The sequence below is a fragment of the Anomalospiza imberbis genome, chromosome 6, assembly GCF_031753505.1.
Source record: "Anomalospiza imberbis isolate Cuckoo-Finch-1a 21T00152 chromosome 6, ASM3175350v1, whole genome shotgun sequence".
In the NCBI taxonomy this organism is placed as follows: Eukaryota; Metazoa; Chordata; class Aves; order Passeriformes; family Viduidae; genus Anomalospiza; species Anomalospiza imberbis.
Genome location: NC_089686.1, coordinates 14,842,541 through 14,863,231, shown reverse-complemented (window position 1 = coordinate 14,863,231; position 20,691 = coordinate 14,842,541). Strand labels below are relative to the sequence as shown.

The 20,691-nt window shown below is 36.6% G+C and overlaps 1 protein-coding gene across 5 annotated transcripts in view; it reads right to left on the bottom strand.

Moving 5' to 3' along the window:
• DICER1 (dicer 1, ribonuclease III) overlaps window positions 1-20,691 on the bottom strand; it is a 60,987-nt gene that overhangs the window by 15,001 nt on the left and 25,295 nt on the right. For 3 of the 5 annotated variants that reach the window (XM_068192505.1, XM_068192502.1, XM_068192504.1), the window contains exons 8-22: window positions 20,381-20,541; window positions 19,030-19,198; window positions 16,471-16,943; window positions 12,699-12,831; window positions 11,525-11,767; window positions 11,272-11,426; window positions 9,801-9,933; window positions 9,273-9,348; window positions 8,702-8,841; window positions 4,980-5,159; window positions 3,936-4,149; window positions 3,701-3,854; window positions 2,052-2,234; window positions 1,640-1,745; window positions 1,220-1,543 (exon numbers count right to left, since the gene is read on the bottom strand). In XM_068192505.1, coding sequence (XP_068048606.1) covers window positions 1,235-1,543; window positions 1,640-1,745; window positions 2,052-2,234; window positions 3,701-3,854; window positions 3,936-4,149; window positions 4,980-5,159; window positions 8,702-8,841; window positions 9,273-9,348; window positions 9,801-9,933; window positions 11,272-11,426; window positions 11,525-11,767; window positions 12,699-12,831; window positions 16,471-16,943; window positions 19,030-19,198; window positions 20,381-20,541 — 2,829 coding nt within the window. In that variant the 3' untranslated portion in view covers window positions 1,220-1,234. The other 2 variants (XM_068192507.1, XM_068192506.1) reach the window with 2 other exon arrangements.

Sequence of the window (20,691 nt, the reverse complement as noted above, 5' to 3'; positions counted from 1 at the left end):
CTACTCAAAACAGCTCTAGAAGTTCAGTGCACCAAATGTTCTCACAAACCAAAACTTTTAGTTTCATTCAATCCATAATCAGCCGGTTTAGATTTCAAACTGAACTGCAGAAAACAGTTTCAATCAATCACAGTTATGGCAACATTAAGCCCACAGACCTGTATTTTTATTCCTAATATGCATGATACTCAATGGATAATGAACAAAGCTGTGGAATTAAATCAATTTGTTCCCGTTCAACCTTCTGGCAAAAATTTCATTTATATGGCTTGTTACAGCATGTATTTAACACAGTATGACTGGATTGTTTCTACTCACTTTTTTGCTTCTCATGTACGACAGCCGTCCCTCATGAGCATCAGGGTAAGTGCAAAACAAGTATGTAGTGATGGCATGCTTTAAAAATGAATCACCAAGCATCTCTAGCCGCTCCAGGTTAAATCCATCACTAGCATTTGAAAGAGTCAAAGCTTGAAGAATGAGACCAGGATTAGGACCGAGAGTTTTTGAGGAGTACCCACTGCAAGGGCTTGTTTCAGAATCTGCTCTGTCTTTTGAAAGATTAATAGCTTTTGAAGTACTGGTGGTCACTGCCATTATGGGGCATCCATCTGAGGTAGATCTGTTAGCATTTCCATCAAGGTATTTATTACTCGGTAGAGTACATTCATTGCTGGGCTTGGGCTGGTTCTCACTGTTGTATAAATTCTGAATGGGATATGAGGTAGTTGGTTGTACAGGTATGTCCTGCCTGCAGTAATTCAGCTGATTTCCTTGGCAAAAGTCTCTGTTAACTAAATCACAATTGCCATTGGCAAGATTTTTGTTATAAGAAACACCATTAATTGCTGCAAGTTCTACCGAGACATCAATTTGGATTTTACTGGGTGACTCATTGAGCAATGTTCTGTAACTCACAGACATTTGGTCATGGTTTTCTGCAGAAGAGGTTCTATTAGCACCTTGATGTGCAGCATTTTCAGGGACTACAATTGTGCTGTGCTTACAGTAATTTTCATTCTCTACTACAGAGGAGTTAGGAAGAGAGATGAAGGACTTGCTGTCAATAGACTTTTTCCATCCAAAGTCCAAGTTAGGATATCTGTAAAGAGAAACAGGAGGTTTGTTAACAAAAAATATTAGCAGAAGACAAGAAGACTCAACATGCACATACATGTTTAAAAACAGCCACAGCCTTTTGAAAAGAACAGCGACTTCTCACAGTCAAATATTTTTAAACAGTGTTACACTGAGAAGTACCGCGAGTTAAACAAGAGTTACCACTTTCATAATTCATGCAGTAATAGTTGTTTCCAGCTTGTAAATTACACATCATATTGAAAAATACCATTTGAAAAAATACATGCCTGAAATCTGCAGGAAGCGATTTAACCCCTACACCAGCATCAGTGGCTGTTTGAGCTCTTAGTTCCTCTGCTGTCAAAAGGCAGTGCAGGCGGTAAAGGATGCTGGGGAGGCAAACTGCTTTCCTCCACAATGATGCTGGAATAGGATGTATAGCACAGAGCTCAGGAACCAGTATCTGGGAGAGGAGGGGGAAGAAAAGAAAATTCCTTGTTAAGGTAGCCATCAGATCACTATTAAGAGAGTCCACTTGAATTAGATGCTTCTATTTTACCTGTTTATTCTGCAAACTTTCCCACTTTGCTTTCCTCTTCTCAGCACTGCTTAGTGGAAGTGCTTTTCCCTTCTGATTCAAATGGCGAGGAGTCAAAAGATTAAGTCTAAAAACCATGTAAAAATACTGTGGTGTAAGTACAAAATTAATGACTAAAACTTACTAGCCTAAACTTTCTTAAGTTTCTTAATATTCAAATTCAAAGTGCTGTGAAGTGACAGCACCATTACCTCTGGGAAAAAACAGATTCAATTCATGATTCTTGTTACACAAGCTAAGTATCTCTCAAGAAAAAAAATCAGTAATTATTTTGGAAGACACAAACCCTCAGCTTTATCTCATATTTTAAAGAAAAAAAAGGCACTTTACTGTTAAACTACAAACATAAGACACAAAATATCACTGTTCTTACCTTGAAGATGTGTGGTCCACATCCAGCAGTGGCTGGTTAAGATTGGTAAGATCAAGATTATACTTAGTTTTATAATATTCAGCAAAAGTTTCATATTCAGGGGAAGGGAATTTACTGAGTGGAGTAAGATCAGTGTATACATCAGCTACGTAGAATCGATGAGGCTGATCAAAATTTCGGTATCTAAAAGAAATAATATTACAGTAAAGCTTTTGTTAAGTTCATGTTCTAACATGGTCAGGAGATTAACATTTAAACAGTGCACTTGAGATTTTTGGTTAATGAGGGTTCTTTTTGTTGTAGAAATCTTTTATCTAGCTAACTCAAATGCTAAATGAGAATTGTGCTTTAAGACAAAGATGAATAAAGTTAACCTATGATCTGTGAAATTCCCTCTACAAAATAAATATTCAAATTAAACGGAGGATTTAGGTCTTCAATATATAATACAAAATCAAGCTCTGGACAACAGTAATGCTAAAAATGATATTTCTTAATTCCAAACACCTAACAATTAAGTTTGATAATTTGGCTTTTCAGCATCCGGTCTCCAATGTCATATTCTACATCAGTAGAAACTGAGTTCCTCTGCTTACAAAGATTGTACTACCTCATGTCTAAACTGGCATTTTAACCAAGTCATCCTCTAAATAAAGTTAAAATACAAAACCTCAAATACATAGCAAAGTAAATTCACAAGCCTTTCAAGGACATTCTTGCATTACAGGCAGAATATTAAAATTAAAGCCAGACTGTGGCAACATCTTTTTTGTGGCTACAAAGGCTCATTGGAAAATATTGTGGATAAACATGCTCGGAAAATAACAATAATAATAATTTTAAAAATAAGAAAGCAATATTCAACAATTAGATTTGCATATTAAGTTATTTCACACTTTGACCTGCTGCATCTATCATTTTAAGTTTCTACTGAAATATCTAAATAGAAACTCTAAACAAATAGTATCCCTAAAAAAATTCACACACTAAATTTCTAAAAAAAAAAAGTCTGAGACAGATGAGGCCAAAAAACAAAGTTTAAACTTAAATTTATCCTCTCTATACATTCAGCAAGTACCATTGTTTACAATACACTAGGTATAGCACAAGCCAGTTGGTCCATTGGGAATAATTAAGCTGCCACAAAGCCTACCAATTCTTGAGAACCTTTGCACATCTAGTCCATAAAATGAGTATCACTCAACATAAAGATTCTATTCAATGGTCTTCATCACTTGTAATTTTCCCATCTACCAACATGATACCTTCCTTTAGCAGGCCTTTGGTGTGCATAAGGAGTAACCAGAGAACAGGACTCCCATACAATCTTCCAAACTAAGAATGGTTTCAGTAAGTTACTTCTTGACGAAGTTGTGGTGTTTTATCAGAATACTTTGTAAGTTTTGTAGTGAGCTCTGCTATTCCTTATAAAAAAGTAATGAATCTTGGGATGCCTAAACACTTAAATTCTACTAATATAAGATTAGCTACTGATTTAAAAAAATCTTTAACTTGTTTGAAACGCTACCACATACCTTCAGACTAACAGCATACAGTTCTTAAGAAGTAATTCTGCTGCAGATTTAACATTATTACAAGTGTTCGTATAAATACAAGAGGTACACACCTACACTATGTAGAGTACTCACCGTGGAATGATAACTGCATCCTGGTAATCTTCTAACTTGAAAATAAAAGGCATTTCTTTTGTATATTGTGTACTGGGAATGCCTGTACGTGCCTCAGATTTCTCAATGTCTTCCATAAACTTAAAGTCAATGTCCAAAGTGCTGGAGTCATCAACTTAAAAAGGAAAATGCATAACTCAGTTTTCTAGGCTGAACTTTTCTGACAAGCTGTGAATTACAAAATTTTTGTTCTTACCAACATTTAGAGGTAGAACACAATAGGCTGAATCAGCTTCTGTAGGTTTGAACTCTAGTGCAGGTTTCTCAAGACGAAGAATATGTGAAAAAATGTACTGGTGGAGTCGTGTTATCAGCTCAAGCATTTGCAGAGACAGAGTAAAACCAGATTTCTTAAGCTCAATGGATATTGTAACCTCTCCAGAGCGAGTATACACAGGAAAGTGAGGAATCTAAACAAGAACAAAATCAAAAGAAATCACAAAAGAAAATCCAAAGTGGGATTCTTTTACAGAGTACTGTCTGTTTAGTGCAGATTCTGAGGTAATGCTCGACTGACCCTACAGCAAATCGGAACAAATAGGATCAGAATTTTGAACTGTGATGACCCTTCAATTACAGATGAGACTCTGAATGTTAAAGAATGACTGATTTGGTTTTTTTAATAGCTCTCCTTGTGTTATACAGCTCTTATCTTTATAAAAGCTAAGTAGAGAAGGAAGTATTTTCTATTATGAACTAAGAAATGTGAAAACCAGCAATATTCCTGTAACATCATCTTATGTGGACAACAGAAAATACAATTTGAAAAAATCTTTCTCAGCTGAGTCTCACCAACAGAAAATGCCTATTAAAAGTTTTCTGAAGCAAGAGGTGCCAATTTCAATTAACACAGCCCACTTTTTCTGCTGCTGCTGCAGACTAAGAATGCTGAGAAAATTTGTTACCTTAGCTTTTGTATAGATAAGGCAGTGCAGTGCAGGCCACCTCCATGGGTGGTATATCTACTCCTATCATACCTCATACAAAAAAGGAGGGACATCGTGAATTTGCCAATGCAAAATACTAAATTTCTAAACCAAAAATAGATGGTTCCATCCCTAAAGACAGAAAAAGAAGTAGTGACTTGACTGGATGGATAGTGTTGCTTATTTTCTGGAGGTTACTTGATACAAGCATAATTTACGATCATTTCCAACTCTTCACTCTGTGGGGTGGGGAATAAGTGGAAAATAACAGGTTTCAAGACTTGCAGAATAAGGAAAGGATATAAATTCCTTACTTGAGGTATAGGTTTGGCTGTCAATATGCCAAAACATCTTGTTGTATCCTCAGGAGGATATAGCTTTCGTCTCCTGAAGTTGAGCTCATCAGGTAGAGGAGTCGTTAACACCATTCCTATTACATACAAGTAACAGGGCTGATCAGGTTTGGGATAACTATCCCTCAAACACTCTGGAATCTGAAAAAAAAAAATATCAAAAAAAGAAAAAACATTAACATGATAAAAATCATCAAAGTTCACCTAGTTATTATTCTTTGAATAAGTCCTCTTAAATGTATTTGGAAACGCATTGCTAAAAATAAGGAAAAAAAAATTATTCCGAGCTCAAGCAGTGTTTTCTTTCTTAAGTAAAAATGTCTGGCCAGTAGCCTGGCATGGCAGCCATGAGGTTTTCTTTGTCTTCAATAGGTGAGCTGGGGGACAGAGGGTGGCTTTTCATAAGAAGACTTACCAGAAATTCTAAAGGAGACTTACTAACAACCTGTCCTATTGGTCCCCATAAAGTTCCTGTAACTCTTCTAGTAGATAGGGCCACCACAGTTGAAAATGCCTCTTCACATGGAATCATTCCCTCAAATAAAGGTATATTGGTGGTGGGTGCTTTTGGACAGGTCCAGCCTCAAAAGATTGCTAAGGTAAGGTGCTGGCTGCTGGGGAAGGAGAAAGAGATTGAAACTCTAATACTCTTGGGACACTTCCCTACAAATTTATTAGGACTGGACCACCTGAAGAGACAGTCGTGGACTGACGAAGAAGGAAAAATATGGGCGTTTGGGAAAAAAACTCACCATCTATGCCTATTAGGTGCCACCCCAACTCTTCCTCCCTCCCTCATAACCAATGTCAAGCCTTAGCCCTTACCCTCGGGAGCAGGTACAGATCACCCCAGTTACTGACTACTTGAAAAACAAAGGGGTATTGATTCCAGCACATTCTCCCTTGTAACTGAGTGTTCTTGCATTACCATCCATAATGCCTCATCCTCCGTTGAGGAGGCATGACCCAAGGTGAAAGAAGTAAGTGACCAAGCTGGAGAACTATTTCTATCTATGCAGACACAAGACTGATTTCATGGATCAGAACCTAGATCATGAGTCACTACCTAAAGTCTTTAGAGCTTACAGTATTGGGAAAGTGGTTAGCACAAATTAGGAGTTGCAGCTGCCACTGGATTTGTATTTTTAATTGTTGGCACTAGCCTGGTTATGTGCATGATAACATGTTTATGCATCTTGCTTTCTGCCTATGCTTGCTGTACTTGTATCACCACCATGGGAGAAGACTACATCCATATTCCTCAAGGCAATGGAGAACCACAGGGTGGCATGTCGTGAACGAGTAAAAACTAAGGAATGTGTCTCCATTGCCTCTTTGAAGATTAAGGTTTGAAAAATCAAGTTTCAAATTGCCTCTAACAAAAGCCTGAGAAACTGCTTTGTTTTAGAAAATGAAGTGCCCTTTTTGAAAATTATTCAAAAGCTTGTAGTTGATACATCAAGCAAGAAATTAGCAGATTTTTGATACATCATGACAGCTAGCCAATGAACTTTATGAGGTGGACATGTTGTTGCCAACTCTCAAAATCCTCTATAAGCAAGTGCCCAACATGCCACAGGTGCTGCCAAATCTACATAGTGCTGGAATCTTTGCTGCCTGTGCTGTCCTACACTGCCCTGTGAGGCTGCTTGTGGCCCCTACCCCCATGCTGGTCCCACTGCTGTGGCTCAGCTGCTTCACTGGAAAGACTGTGAGCTCTGGGAGGGACTTCACTGGAGAGAGACGCATCGCACTCCATAAGCCAGCACTGGACCTAAGGTAGTGGTAGCCCCTTTCCTGTGCTTCTTGTAATTATTCGGGCATTTTCCTACTTTTCTATTTTCTCTCTTTCCTTCCTCTTTTATAAAATATAAAGTTGTTTTATTGCTTTGGATCACATCATTTAACCTTGTTTGTATTTTAACCTTGCTTTTGAGTATGCTTAGAACGTTCCTTTCTGCTGTAGTAGATTGAGGCAAAACATGCCTTTCCTCACTTTAGGCAGATTGAAATAAACCTTTTTTTTAAATGCAAATGTCTGCACTTAACCAGTTACACTAGAGCACATTTTATGTCCAAGACCTTTGGAACGTAACAGTAGAACAGGAGAAAAAAAAGGTAAAAGGGAAAGTGTGCATATTCAGAGAAAAAAACAGCTTGACTGAACTTACAGCTTCATTAACACAGATTCTTTTTCCAGGAGAATTATTTAGAAGTATCAAATATGTTTTGATACACTTGGGACAAACACATAAATACAATTCAATACACTGTCCCTTCGCCCAGGCACTACACTGTATGAATTTTCTCATTACAGTTCTAGCTGGCAGATGTGAATACTCCCAACAGCCACAAGCACTTTTAATTCTGCTGCTCATATTTGTCATAGACATTAAGAAACCATGCTTTATGTTTGGTAGAAGTTCATTACTTTGCAGGTCTCAAAATGATCCTCCCGTTTGTTTATCTAAAACTCAATTGCAACACATGTAGTCCTGGATTTTAAAGTTACACTGCAGTAAAACTATGGCCTTGGCTTAATGGAAAATTACTCATAAATTTAATAACTACATTAAACCCAAGAGGATCTTGCAGACCTTAAACATTTGCCAAAGCTTCTTTTCCAGATGTGAGAAGCTGGGATAGAGGCAAGGGAAAGTATTCTTAGACTCCCTATTAAAAAAGAAATAACTGAGAAAGAATGATGCATCACTTGACAAATCAACTCCTCTGAATGAGATACCATAATCTCGCATTTTATGAACCACCCCTATTCCAACAATCACTAATGAGGGAAAAGGACAGAGAAAAGCCCTTGTAACAAGAAATACTGTGCAAAAATGTAAACTGTGCATCTTTGTAATATGTAAAGATTATCAGATTATATAGGTTACCTGTCCTATTCAAAGGACCTTAGACAGAACCTGTAACAACTGCATAGGAAAAAGGAAGGTTCCAGAGTAGTTGCAAAATACTCTTACAAAGCTTATTTTCTCCATTTTCTCTTAAAGTATGTCAATTCCCCCACAAATACCATTTAAGAAGTTCAATTTTACAAGCTGGTGTGGTTGAAACCTGTTGTAACAGACTGTGAATACGTAACTTAACGCAGAGCTGTATTTTCTTGTGTGACCCTTTCAACAGATCAAGTATAATATTAAGTATAATATTTAGAACTACTTTAAAAGTAAAACAAAAAACTTACAGGTACACTTTTTTGATATTCTAAGATTTAAACTAGGAATTATGAAATTCTGTGTTCAACCACTAAACTTGCCAAACTAAACCAGGCATCCAAAAAAACCCCAAAAATATTTCTGTATTTAGCTAGGGACACATCTTTAGTGTTCAATTGTTTGTCCTGAAAGCCAGTAATAAGGTAAAGATTTTACAGATTATTAATGCAGGACTATTTTCCTCACAGTTATTTTCATACTAGGTAAATAAGTATTTGCCAACAAGCCCTACAGACAGTGAATGTTCTCTGAGCTTACAGGCATGCTTCCAAAGCATGTGGTACCATAACTCAGGTAGCACTGCAGGCTTCCACAGAATTAGAACACCAAAGTAAATACAAGACTTCTAAAATTTTCTAATCAGTTAAGATAAAGAGTTGGCAATTCTGTCTTATGAGTACATAAAGCATTATATCAGAGATCTGGACAGCAGTAAGTGATACTAACAGCTTTAGGATAGCACTGTCTTCGTTTTGTAGAGCCTGGCCTTCCTGGAACACTGGTTTCTTCTTCATCATGTAAATCGAGTTCCTCCTCATATTTAACCGTTTCTTTACCAACTGGCATCAAATGATCATCCAGTTCACCTGAATATTACAGAAGAGTACAAAGAAATAGCATTATGAACAATCAGATCTTGGTTCCTTCAGATACTACACAGCAGTGAGACTGCTTGTGAAAACACTCACATGTAAGGTTTTAAAATACATGGACCACTGCAAGGCTCCAAAAGTACAACTTTGGGGAAAGAGTGATAAAGACTGAATTTTGAGGAAAAAAAAAGCTTATTTTTAGTAAAAAAAAAAAAACTCTTATATTTAATTAAAAAATTGAATTCTTTAACTAAAGTATCCAAGAATTCTTTTTGCCCGAAAGTGATCTTTGACTGAAACACTTGCTTTAAAATAACTCCTATGGAGTTATACAAAGGAAGAAGGAAAATTTACAACATCTATACATATGCAATTTCTCAACTAGAAAATATACTTCAACAAAAAGGTTGTTTTCCAGTCCTTACCAATTTTGTGCAGTTTTTCACAGCAAATAAGAGCAACAACTCTCTCAGCCAGTCTTGCACAACTCATTGGAGGGCCCTATAAATATTTAAATACCTCGTAAAAACTTTGGTTTACTAGCAAGTTACTTATATATGTTTAGTTTAACACAAACATTTGAGGAAAGCAAATATATTGTAAAGGACACATTGATGACAGTTTTGTGAAGATATTTAGGCTTGTTTTTCCAGGGAAACCAAAACTACAAGAACTCAACTATACTATTGATCAAAACCAATAAAGGACAAGTGCATGAAACAACAATGTACAGGGGAGAATATCTAAATATTTTTTGCCTTTGGCATAAACAGTAACTGATGGAAAATGATTTATAACAAAAACAGACAGTGATCTAAAACCAGATACAGAGTACAATACAGAAAAAACTAGTTTTCATTACCAACAGTGAAACTAAATCTAAAAATGGCACAGACCATTCTTAGCCCAACATATTTATGTATTTCCATGATCTTCCTTGCCCAAATACCTACAACAATTGAAGCTCGAAGAGGTGAGTTGATTGGCAGATAGAGAGTAGAGTAAAACGTATGGTCAGGTAGTTCCCAGGTCTTACACTTGGGAGCCAGGTGTGTAAATGGATCACTTGGTAATCTAGCGCAGTACCTGAGTAGACAAAACATTTTACACATCATCAAAACCTGCAAATCAAAACCTAAACACATTTCAGTGGAACCTTACCTTACTGATATGAATGCAAGAGAAGATGATTTCAGGCACACTGAGCTCTGTAAAGATACACTACTGACTCATATTCAACTAACTTCTGAGCAGAAGACCTTCAAGTCCTTTATTACAAACCTGGTCTCCAGGAAGGTTACTCCAGCTTGTAATGATGCACAAGGCTGTTTCCTGCCAGGTCCCAGGGTTCCCATTGTGTCTCCTAAGTTTACTCTTGTCTTATTCCTCCTGTTTATCATGGTTTCCCCCTCCCACCTTTCCTCCCTTGTACTGACTTCCCTCTCTCCCAACTTGGTAGTAAATGCCAACATCCTGATGTTAAACTGTGCTGGACCTCTTAACAGTCCAGAAGTAATGCCACATATACTCAGCTGCCAGACAGCCTTTGAACCATTCATGCCATTCATCTGCCATACATGCTTCAAATCTGACTGCTTTGAGAGGCTCTATTTACCAGGCAGTCCATCAAAATGGTCTGCATCTCAAGAATTTAGCTACTAATGTAGTACTTTGGTAACTGCATCACAAGCTTTACTTAAGTAAATGACACTCACTGTTTTTCATAGAGTCAACCACTTTATGACACCAGACATAAAAAGTCCTCAGTAAAACTTGGTTGGTAAAACTTGGTTGGTTTCAGCCAACTCCCTTTGCTTTATGGGCCTAAAAACTGTTGCCATGAGGACTTTGTCCATAGCATTCCATATGACTACAGTTAAGTTGACTGATCCACAGCTCCCTGGTTCTTCTTCCTTGTCTTTTTTGTCTTCCTATCACTGAGAACCTCCTCTAATTACCATCCCCTTACAGAGTTGATATTTGAGTATCTCCCATCCAGTCTGGTGGACTTTAGTTACTGTGGTTTTGTTTGTAATGATGACAACAGACTGCTACCACAAATGTGAATATTAGAACTGGAAGATTTAACTACTGTTTGACAGTTTATTTATTTTTAAAACTAGCTTGACAAGAGCAAAAATGCAAATTTAATACACGTTTTGAAGCTGAATGCTTTCAGAGAAGCTTTTAATTAAACAAGAATCAACATCACTTATTATCAGAGCTAGAACCTCTGGTAGGATAAAGATAGCAAATAATTCCTTCAAACATCTGTGACCATTTTCTTTGGGAGAGAAGATTCTGTCAAGATGCCTAAGAAGTAATGTGTATAATGTGTATAATGCCCCATGCATCCATGTTGCGAGACCGACTAAGAAATCTTTTAATCAATGATATGAAGTAAGGAGTGAATATACCTCTTACCTATTTATGTGTCCAATAGCAGTGTTAATAGTAACCCTTGGACTGTTCTCATCTGGCCTCAATACATAGGGTGGAAAGACATCATCATCATCAACAATGGGCTCAGTTTCAGTTTCATTGGCATCAACAGATTTTGAGCATTTGTTTCGGAGGATCTTAATATTTCAAGAACAGAACATGATGAGAGATTTTTCCTTGAAAAAGTACTAAGATACACTTAAAAAACCCCAGGCCCATTCCTTTGACCTCGTACCTTCTCAATTGCTTTGTATGTCTTAAGATCTTCTTCAAAACTTTTGATTTTGTCTGTATCTGCTAACATAATGTAATTGGAAATTGGTGCTCTAGCTCTTCCTTTTGACTGCACATAGGAACGGTACTCTGTGGGCAAATCAAAACGCACCACCAAGTTGCATTTTGGTATGTCAACACCTTCTTCCACAATACTAGTAGCAATAAGAAGGTTGGTCTCATGTGCTCGAAATTTTCTAAGAACCTGCAAAAGTAATGAAGACAAATTTTACAGATTAATTTTACAGATTAATAAGGTGTTTCTATCATGATATTAAACAAAAGGCAATAAAACCAAGATGAGTGGCTCAAACACCCACAAAACATGTCCAGACATGGAAATATAAAACTATTACAAAGAATCTTTTCAGAAACATAGTAAGAGCATTCATCAGAATCAGTAGATTTTTAAGAATAAAATCAGGTATGTGAAATCACATGTGTCTAAGAAGCTACTGTAACCCGTAGCAATGGAGAGGATCCCCCCCCCTATTTACTTACAAGTTTTCAGTTGTGGTATTAAAGAAAAAAAATGAAGCTTTCAGGACACCATCTCTTCCTAAACACTCCTGAGGTTGAAGCATCCTCTGGGATTAGAACACATTCTAGAGCTGGCACTTCTCATATTTATACTATATGTTAAACAATACTAAGGAAAAGTGTGGTGTCTGGAGCACAACCCAGCCAGGATGAGCTTTAAATTATGTAAAATTAGGGTTTTTTTAACATTTTAACATTCAATAATTAAGCAAATTCACATTTAGCAATATTAAAATCAGCTTAACTACTGAAAATGTCAGTAAGCATCACATTCTTTACATTCTTAATATATTATTGTAATACTACTAACATAATGCAGAAAAATTAGATAATGATCTGACTAGATATAAACGTGATTTTACATGAAGTTTTAATTTCTATATGTGTAATGTGACATAGCAATGTCATCAAACATACTTTTATTGTTTTACAAACAACATCTGTATCTCCAATAAGTAAGTATATTTGTTAAAACAAGGCTATAAACTTCCGGTGACTGTGCTCCAGATTCTGCCTGTTGATTTGTTTTGTATGCAAAGGCACACACACACACACAAGAGTACTGCCAGTTTAATTTTTTTTTTTCTTGAAGTTACCTCTTCCTGTTTTCTAAATTCTACTTCCATCTGCTTGTTACGAGGCTGGTTCTTGCCAATGCCATGTCCAGTTATAAAATTGCTACTGATGTAAGCCAGTTCTGGATCTTGCTTGCCAGCTTCTTTTATCAACCTAAAAATATTACACGTGTTTTTAGAAGTTACACAACCTACAAAATGGAGGAAAATCTATTATATGTAAGACCTCTATTAAAAGGAAAAGTGGAAGCATGACAATTAAGTCATGTTAACACATAAATTGACTACAGCTTTCTCAAAAACTTCTGTAAGGCTACCACAAGACAGACTGCATACAGAAACACAAGGAGTACTCATGCATCACACACATTTCAGACCTATCACGGAAAAACTAGATATTTTTAAACCAATCTATTACTCTAATGCTCTCTGTTGTTAAAGCACTCTACTGAAAATAACTTTGTTAATCTTTTTCTGTATGCTCTAGCTGATTTTAAAAGAAAGAACTGTATCTGCTTCCTCAACAAATGTTTCTTCAGTATAAAATGTTAACTTCTAGGTTAAAATGTAAGCTTGTAATTCTACTAAATGTTAGAATTTACATTCTGTTCAAGTCTACTGGTGACAAAATGTTGACCTGTTTTTCTCAAGAGTGATGCTCAGCCTACACGGTGAGATGTTCACTACTTGTGAACATCTAACCCAAATAGAGGGCATAGTACAATTCTTTAAAAGGAATAATTGACAGGGACGTGAGGAACTTTCATGCTCTCACTTTATTTTCACTCAGTTTATTCTTTATGTTACAGAAGTAGAAAAGGCTGGCTTCTGCAGTGTTCTGATTTCATAGATAAGGTAGAAGACTGCTCACCTAAATAATGCATGAAATCTAAAAATGAGGCATTTATGGATTTAAAACTATAATTACAGTGTGCAATCAAAGTAAGTATGCTGAAGCATCATTAGTTGATCAGTTTTCAGGATGAAGAGAATTTGGAATTACTCAACTGCAATAGGCTTTTGAACAGGAGAGCCAATAAAAACCAAGGGATCATATACAACAAATAATCCCTTGCACGTGTCACTATAGCCATCCCACTACTACTTGGCTCAAAGCACATCCATCATGTCCATTACCAGGCGCTCCCCACAGCCAAAGAACAGAATGTCTCTCTACACCTCCAGCATAACTCAAACCTTTCCCCAAAAAATCTCTAGCACTTCTGCCTCACAGAAGTAGATGGATCCCATGCCAGTCCCCAGCTACACACCTACCATCTGCCCAGCAAGCTGCTGCCAAACCAGAGGGAAAACGGCCAAGTTCTCCGTACTCTTTCTTACCCTTGGGAAACTACTGAAGTCTGGCCCCCTTTCCTAGTCCCCATTTTAAACAAAATGTATGGGAACATAAAACACCTTGAAGGCTTTCGTCCTCTGCAATCTGTTAAAACTAGAATGAACAGGGAGATAGGCAAGAGGACAGAAGACAGGCATACAGTTCGCCATCCTTAGGGAAACAAGACTAGAAGGACCCTCTTGTGCTGAAGTGCAAATGTGGTTTGTTAGTTCAAGGCCAAATGGAGTTACATTTCTGTATGCAGTCTAGGTTCTTGAGACAGTCTAAGAAAGTGTGGGTTAATAACTGGACAAAAATATTTTTTTTTATTTTTTTTCGACATGACATTTCTATGAGGTCATACAAATTGAGTACTTACTAAACATCTCAAACATTCTTACTTTAGCTTACTTGCATAGAAACGGACAATTAAAAGCATATGAATAAACACTTCATTGCAAATCTTCGCCAAGTTCCTGAGAAATACAGGACTTCAAACCTGTGACTAAAAAAACCTATTTGTGGTAGGTAACAGGTGGTGTTTTTCAAACAGATAACTTCTGCTTTCCAAACTTCTGCTTTCAAACCCTTCTCTTAAGCGAGCTAAGAGGCACTGAAATGCAAATGGAAGGGAACTGGTCTTTAGAAAATATCTTCTATTCTGAAAGGGAGCTTATAGGGACCAGAACTGAACTGTATACACCAATGCAAACAGTGAGCGAGCCACTCCACCAACTGAGTGTACTAATAAAGACAGAAAGTACAACTCATGCCATGAATTTTGCCCTTCTAAAATGGTTCATAAAATGGTATTCTAAATACTACCATAATAACTGTGTTTTAAGAAAAAATATATTTCTGTTTTAACTCAGTTCCATTACTGGAAGCAGCTGTGACACACTAATTCAAACACTCATGACTTGCTCATTCAGTAGAGAGTCTTTCCCCTATACATAGCCTAGGTACACAGCTATCATCAGCAGAGGCCCTTGAATTAAACACACTCTGCTGAAGAGGGCCTACAGTGAGCTTCTCCACCAAAGGCTTCCAGTCTTATTCCAACAGCTCCAGTCTGATGGTCAGTACAAGATCAGGTGTTCTGAAATCAAGTGCTACATGAGGTAAAGGAGCATTTTGAGAGTCTGGCAGCTAGTTTCAGAAGGGGATAAAAAGTTACATATAGTTTTATATTTTGCCACCAATAACCTTTACTCAAGGTGCCTAAAGCTCAAAGATGGCAGAATTTGATCACCTGTTTAATCTAGAGTCTGTATTCTGTCAGGTTCAACAGCAGTTAGGATATTGCATCATGTATAAAACATAGAATACAAGACTGAATGCACAGTGGAAAACCAGTATGATTTAAATCACATTCATAACTGAAGAGAGAAGAAAAAAGTTTTCAGAATTCTGTTCATTCCCTGTAGGGTAATGAAATACTCATTTCAGCTCAGCAAAAGACTGTTAATGTCATTTCTTCAGGACTTATTAACAGAATATGTTCATTTTGCTGAACAGCTTGGTTTACCTCATACTGCAGATTTATATGAACATATTTAAAATGCAAAAAAGGAAAAAAGATAAAAGTTGACAAAAGCTGACATAGAAAAGTCTGCAGATCAAAGGATATGTTATGCACTTATTAACTCTAGCAAAAATGTACCAACAGAGGGTCAGATTTAGAGGTATCCAGAATGCAATGAACACCTGGCACAGGACATTTGCTACACTATCAAAGAAAGCTATCAAAAACCAAAACCAGCATAGGTGAATCAATCATGTCATTCACAGTTTGTGGCAAATGGCTTTTAACAATTAAGTGTTATACATAACTAACATGTATCACATTCAAGAATAGGAACTGATAAGGAACTACAATACTGCCAGTTGGCAAATACACCCACATTCATATTTTTCTTGATGGAGACTTTAAGAAAGCACTTAGTGTTTGACTAAATAGGTGCTTTATAAACATCAACTGTGAAAGTAGTACTGGAAAATCTCGAGAGGTATTTGTGCAAGGGTAAATTTGATTTTCTCTAGACTTGGATCATATAATATTGTGATTTAGTAGGGTAATGGTGGGATTTCCAGAAGTATTGAACACAGTAGGCTAGAGAAGTTTCCAACATCCATTAAAAATATAAATCTAAACACCAATTACAACAAATCAGTATATGCTTATTTTACAGGTTTAGTACAGTATTTCACATTTTGCCTTCTAAAGGAATCAAATTAAAAACTCAGTTCTGAAACAAGTTCTTGAGTACAACTTTCAAAGACATATGCCCTTCTCATATGCTTTAGAAATATTCTGTATAATCTCCTAAATCAACTTTAGGAATAGAGTTCTGAAAATACAAGGCAATCCCCTACAGAATCATTATATTAACATCCTGGCAGCTAAGTCTGCCTTTTTCCTTCAGAATATTTTTTTTTTTAAGTAGAAAGCTTTACCTATTTAGAACAACTGCTGTGTATCTTCTTTCCACAAAAATAATTCCACATAAAATATTAGTAAAGGGAGATGGGAAATTAGTCTCTGGCTTCTCTTTCTCCTCAATTTCTTCATCCTCATCATCATCTTCAGAATCACTCCAAGACACGTAATTATCCTGATTCCTATTGTTATACCATTCAACACTTTCAAACTGCTGCCGTTCATATGGTTTGTATTTGCGCAAGATTTCAAGCAGCTTTATTACTTTTGGGGTCACAAATTTCAGGTCAAGTGAGGCAGGCGAGAAGTGCTCTTCACAGAGTGCATGTATTTTCCTTAGGAAAGTGTCTGTAAACAATAAAAATTTCCTGTGCAGCTCCTCTTGTTCATGTTTGATATACTTCTGCAGCTCTCTCACCATCATCCCAGCTACCTTATCTGCACACCACGGTCCCAGAACAACCAACACAGCTCGACAGTCTGACAATATCTACAACAAATGAATTCAAGTATCAGTTCAAAGAGTACATTCATGAACTATTCATTTAAGACTAGGGGCTTTTTTCTCTTACAGCACGGTCTTCATAAGGATTATGGCAATTTTTCTACTTTAAAAAAAATGCACAAGTCTGCTTTTCTTATTTAGATGACCTTGGGAAATTTGGTATTTCTAATGGAGCAAGTTTCCCCCCCCTTAAATTACTACCAATCAACATCAAACTGTACATTTCTGAATCTCCAAAAAACCCCAAATTTAATCAAAATTTTGCCATTTTGTAGAATTGCAATTTGAAATTTATACTAAAAAGAATACTTTTTGAAGCAGCTAGATAAACAAAACAAAAATTCTTATATTTACTATGTAACACAGAACTAATAGAATAAACACTTTACTGGGCATTTTTACTTTATTTACTACTGACAGCTGGCAGGGTTTCAGAAGTATATAACCAGAAAGTTGCACAGTGGCCTTAAGGTAGTCTTAGGAAGTCTATCCTAAGAAAAACACAACACAGTACATGAAGGTGGAATAGTAAAAAGAGAAAACTATATCCTATTCATAGAAAACAGAACAGGCATTGGAGTACCATCATAATCTTATCTTATAAGAAGTTGTTTCCTCTGGATGAGTGAAGCTGTCAGACAATAAACTAGGAATTCAGAAATGGGGTACACTGATAACACTATTAAAAGGACTTAACATTTGGATGCCCTATATTGTACCAGAAGAACTACAATGGTACCGTAACAGGACACTGGCTTTCAGCTGCTGCTTTAATTTCTCTTCCTTCTTCCCTTCTGTGAGGAAATAAAGAACAGGCTATCATCCTCTTGATGCTGTCCTATCCTCTGTGAAGTTTATTAGTTCTAAGACTTAAGGGCAAAACTATCTGGACTAATTGTAACTGCAATACAGAGGGGCTTGATGCTCTACACTGCCAAGACATAAAGCACCTCAGTCTGAAACTCTTTTCTTAATATGGGTGTCTCCATCCTCTCGGAAAGCTATTGGTTTAGAACAAGCATAAAGGGTTACAAGCTTTAGATGTATAGCAGTTAATCCATTCTTCTGGACTCTGCAAGTCATGAAGATTGCCTCCATCCAGCATTCCTTATGTATTTCAGCCTATTATGGCTGAAGTTTAGCACAAAAGTAACCAGGACTTCCAATTCCCATGCACTGTGAAAGGCTGCCTTATGTACCATCTTTCCCTCTGGCACAAATAATATTTTATAGACCGTGTCAGAGTCCTCAGTTTCTAAGAATGCTGAAGGAAACTGGAATATTTTTGGCTGAAGAAAGAAATACATCCTTCAAATTTCTCATGGACTAATACAGGAATAGTCACAGAAGTGACTCACTACTGACTTCTTGTTCAAAGACTTGCATCCCTACACAGCTGCAGCTTAGGAGGCAATTCCAAACCAGGAAGGCCAAGCAGGCATAAAAAAGGTATCTGGACCCACTGTGTGAGGGGTCCCTGCTAAACACTCCACACCTTCTGGACCATCTTCTGCCAAAGGTCAGGACAACCACAGGGGCAAACACAGAAAGTCAGGGGCAAGCCTACGATTCAAATTCTATTCCAGCAAGGTGTGACATTAGTCCAATATTGTTCTAAGATAAATTAGAAACACTGCACATCTCTGGCTGGAATTTTTGCCTAAATTCTTTCTTTACCAGCTTTTAATACAACAGGCAACAGTCCAAATTCTTCCTGAAGCATTATTTCCTCTTCTGTACTGAATTATTCAAAGGTCATAGAAGATTGTGAAAATGTCAGATTCTTAACTTCAGAGATAAGGACCTACAATATCAGGGTGCAGAATTGATTTAGTGCTTTAAGCAAATCAATCTCAAACTAAATGGAATTCTAATCAATGCCTGACATTGAAGCCCCACTTTTTTATGAAAACAACTGCATGTTAATGAACATCAAAATCAGAAGTCTTTTTGCTTCAGATAAGCAAGGATGGCTAGCTAAGGAGGTTTCAGTTATGTAACATACATGGCAAAGAAAAACAGTAGTAAGATTTCTATTCCCCAGGTTTCTCACATTTTTTGATTGCCTTACCTGCTTAGAAATTAAGGTAGAATCTCTTTCTTTTGAATGTACAGATATGTTGCAGTCATTCAGAAAAGCAAGCGCTTCATCCAATTCCTTTAATAATCTTCCATACAACCCACTTTTGTCAGTATATGGTCCACAGTCTACAACAATCTCACATGGCTGAGAAGTATATCTTAATGAGGGCAAAGATGAAGTTAAACACAGCTTCTGAAAGCCAGAGCTATTTCAGCTCTTAAGTTCATACAGCAAACACAAACATGATGTGTACTCAAGAACACAATTATTAAAAGTTATACAGTTAAACACTTCAGAGAAACCTCCACCACCCGAAATACTTAATGCTAGATACAGTTCTAATGCACTCCTAAAAAGAAGGCTAATATTGCTATCCTCTTTTCTAATACTGGAAAATTTAAGCAAATTCTAATTAGTTCACCAACACCTTCACTTGTTTTTGATAGTGCACTCTCTTGCTATAAAAAAGAAAACCTATCTATATAATGTAAATTTATGCTTCTATATGCATTTACACAAGTAAAATTATTATTCTTGAATGGCAAGAAATTTTTAAAAGGAAATGGTTCAGACAAGTTCAAAAAATGCATTTAAAACATTTACACATGGACAAAACACCTGTTCTATAATATGAAAAAACCAACTTTATCTGAAACTCAGCAATAGAGTACAGGTGGTAGAAGAAATGCTACATAGTAATTGTTTCACCCTAATTTCCCCTACAACAAGTCATCGCATTATCACCACCTTTAGCTTAAACAACATTCCCAGGATTCTAGATTCTGTAACTCACTTGCTCTGTTATTTAAGTGTTTATTACCTCCTCTCATCTCCCTCTACCTTTCATTAGCCTTTAAAACCCAGGCTATACATTTGGGGGGAAAAAACGGCAAATTCTCTTGCATTAAGAGCACACTGCACTGTGGATGTTGCCACATTTTCCTAAATAGTGACATTATGGCATACACAGGACATGAAACAGCTACACTCCACACAAAAGAGTGCATTTTAAAAGTTCAGATTCATGAAATGTCAGGATTTTAGCTTGGTGGTGTGTTGACGGGTGTTTTTGGTTGTTTTGGGTTTTTTTGTTAGAGGATCTGTTTAGTAGTATCTTTTGTTTTGTTTTTTAACTACAGAAAATCCCTCCTACCAAGGCCAATCAGCCTTTATACTCAAAAGCCTTTTAACATACCATCTCCACCCTAAATGGAATATCAGCATCATATACACACAAACTTTTCTATAATTTAGAAGGCTATATATTGCTACTGGTTTATTCCTCTATCCAAAATGAAAATGCAGGCATCATTTTACCAACAATCATTATAAAACACACCTGTCCAAGACCACCAAATCAGTTGCAGTTTCAGCATTGCTCTTCAAAATTTTCTCCAGTTTCTGGATCTTCTCCTCTAACTCAGCAGGATCACATTTCCCATTTAAAATGGAAGCTGTTAATCCCAAAATTCGAGGACATGATGGATAATCCTCACAGATCTGTGAAATAAAATAAAAATATTTATGAAAGGTATCCTGTTAATCTGCCTGCAAACTTACAATGCTTAGGCTGGAAACTTTTTTTTCAATAGAGGTGTTGCAAAAGGAACCAAACACTGAATTACTATTTTCTATTCTACTGACTGAAAT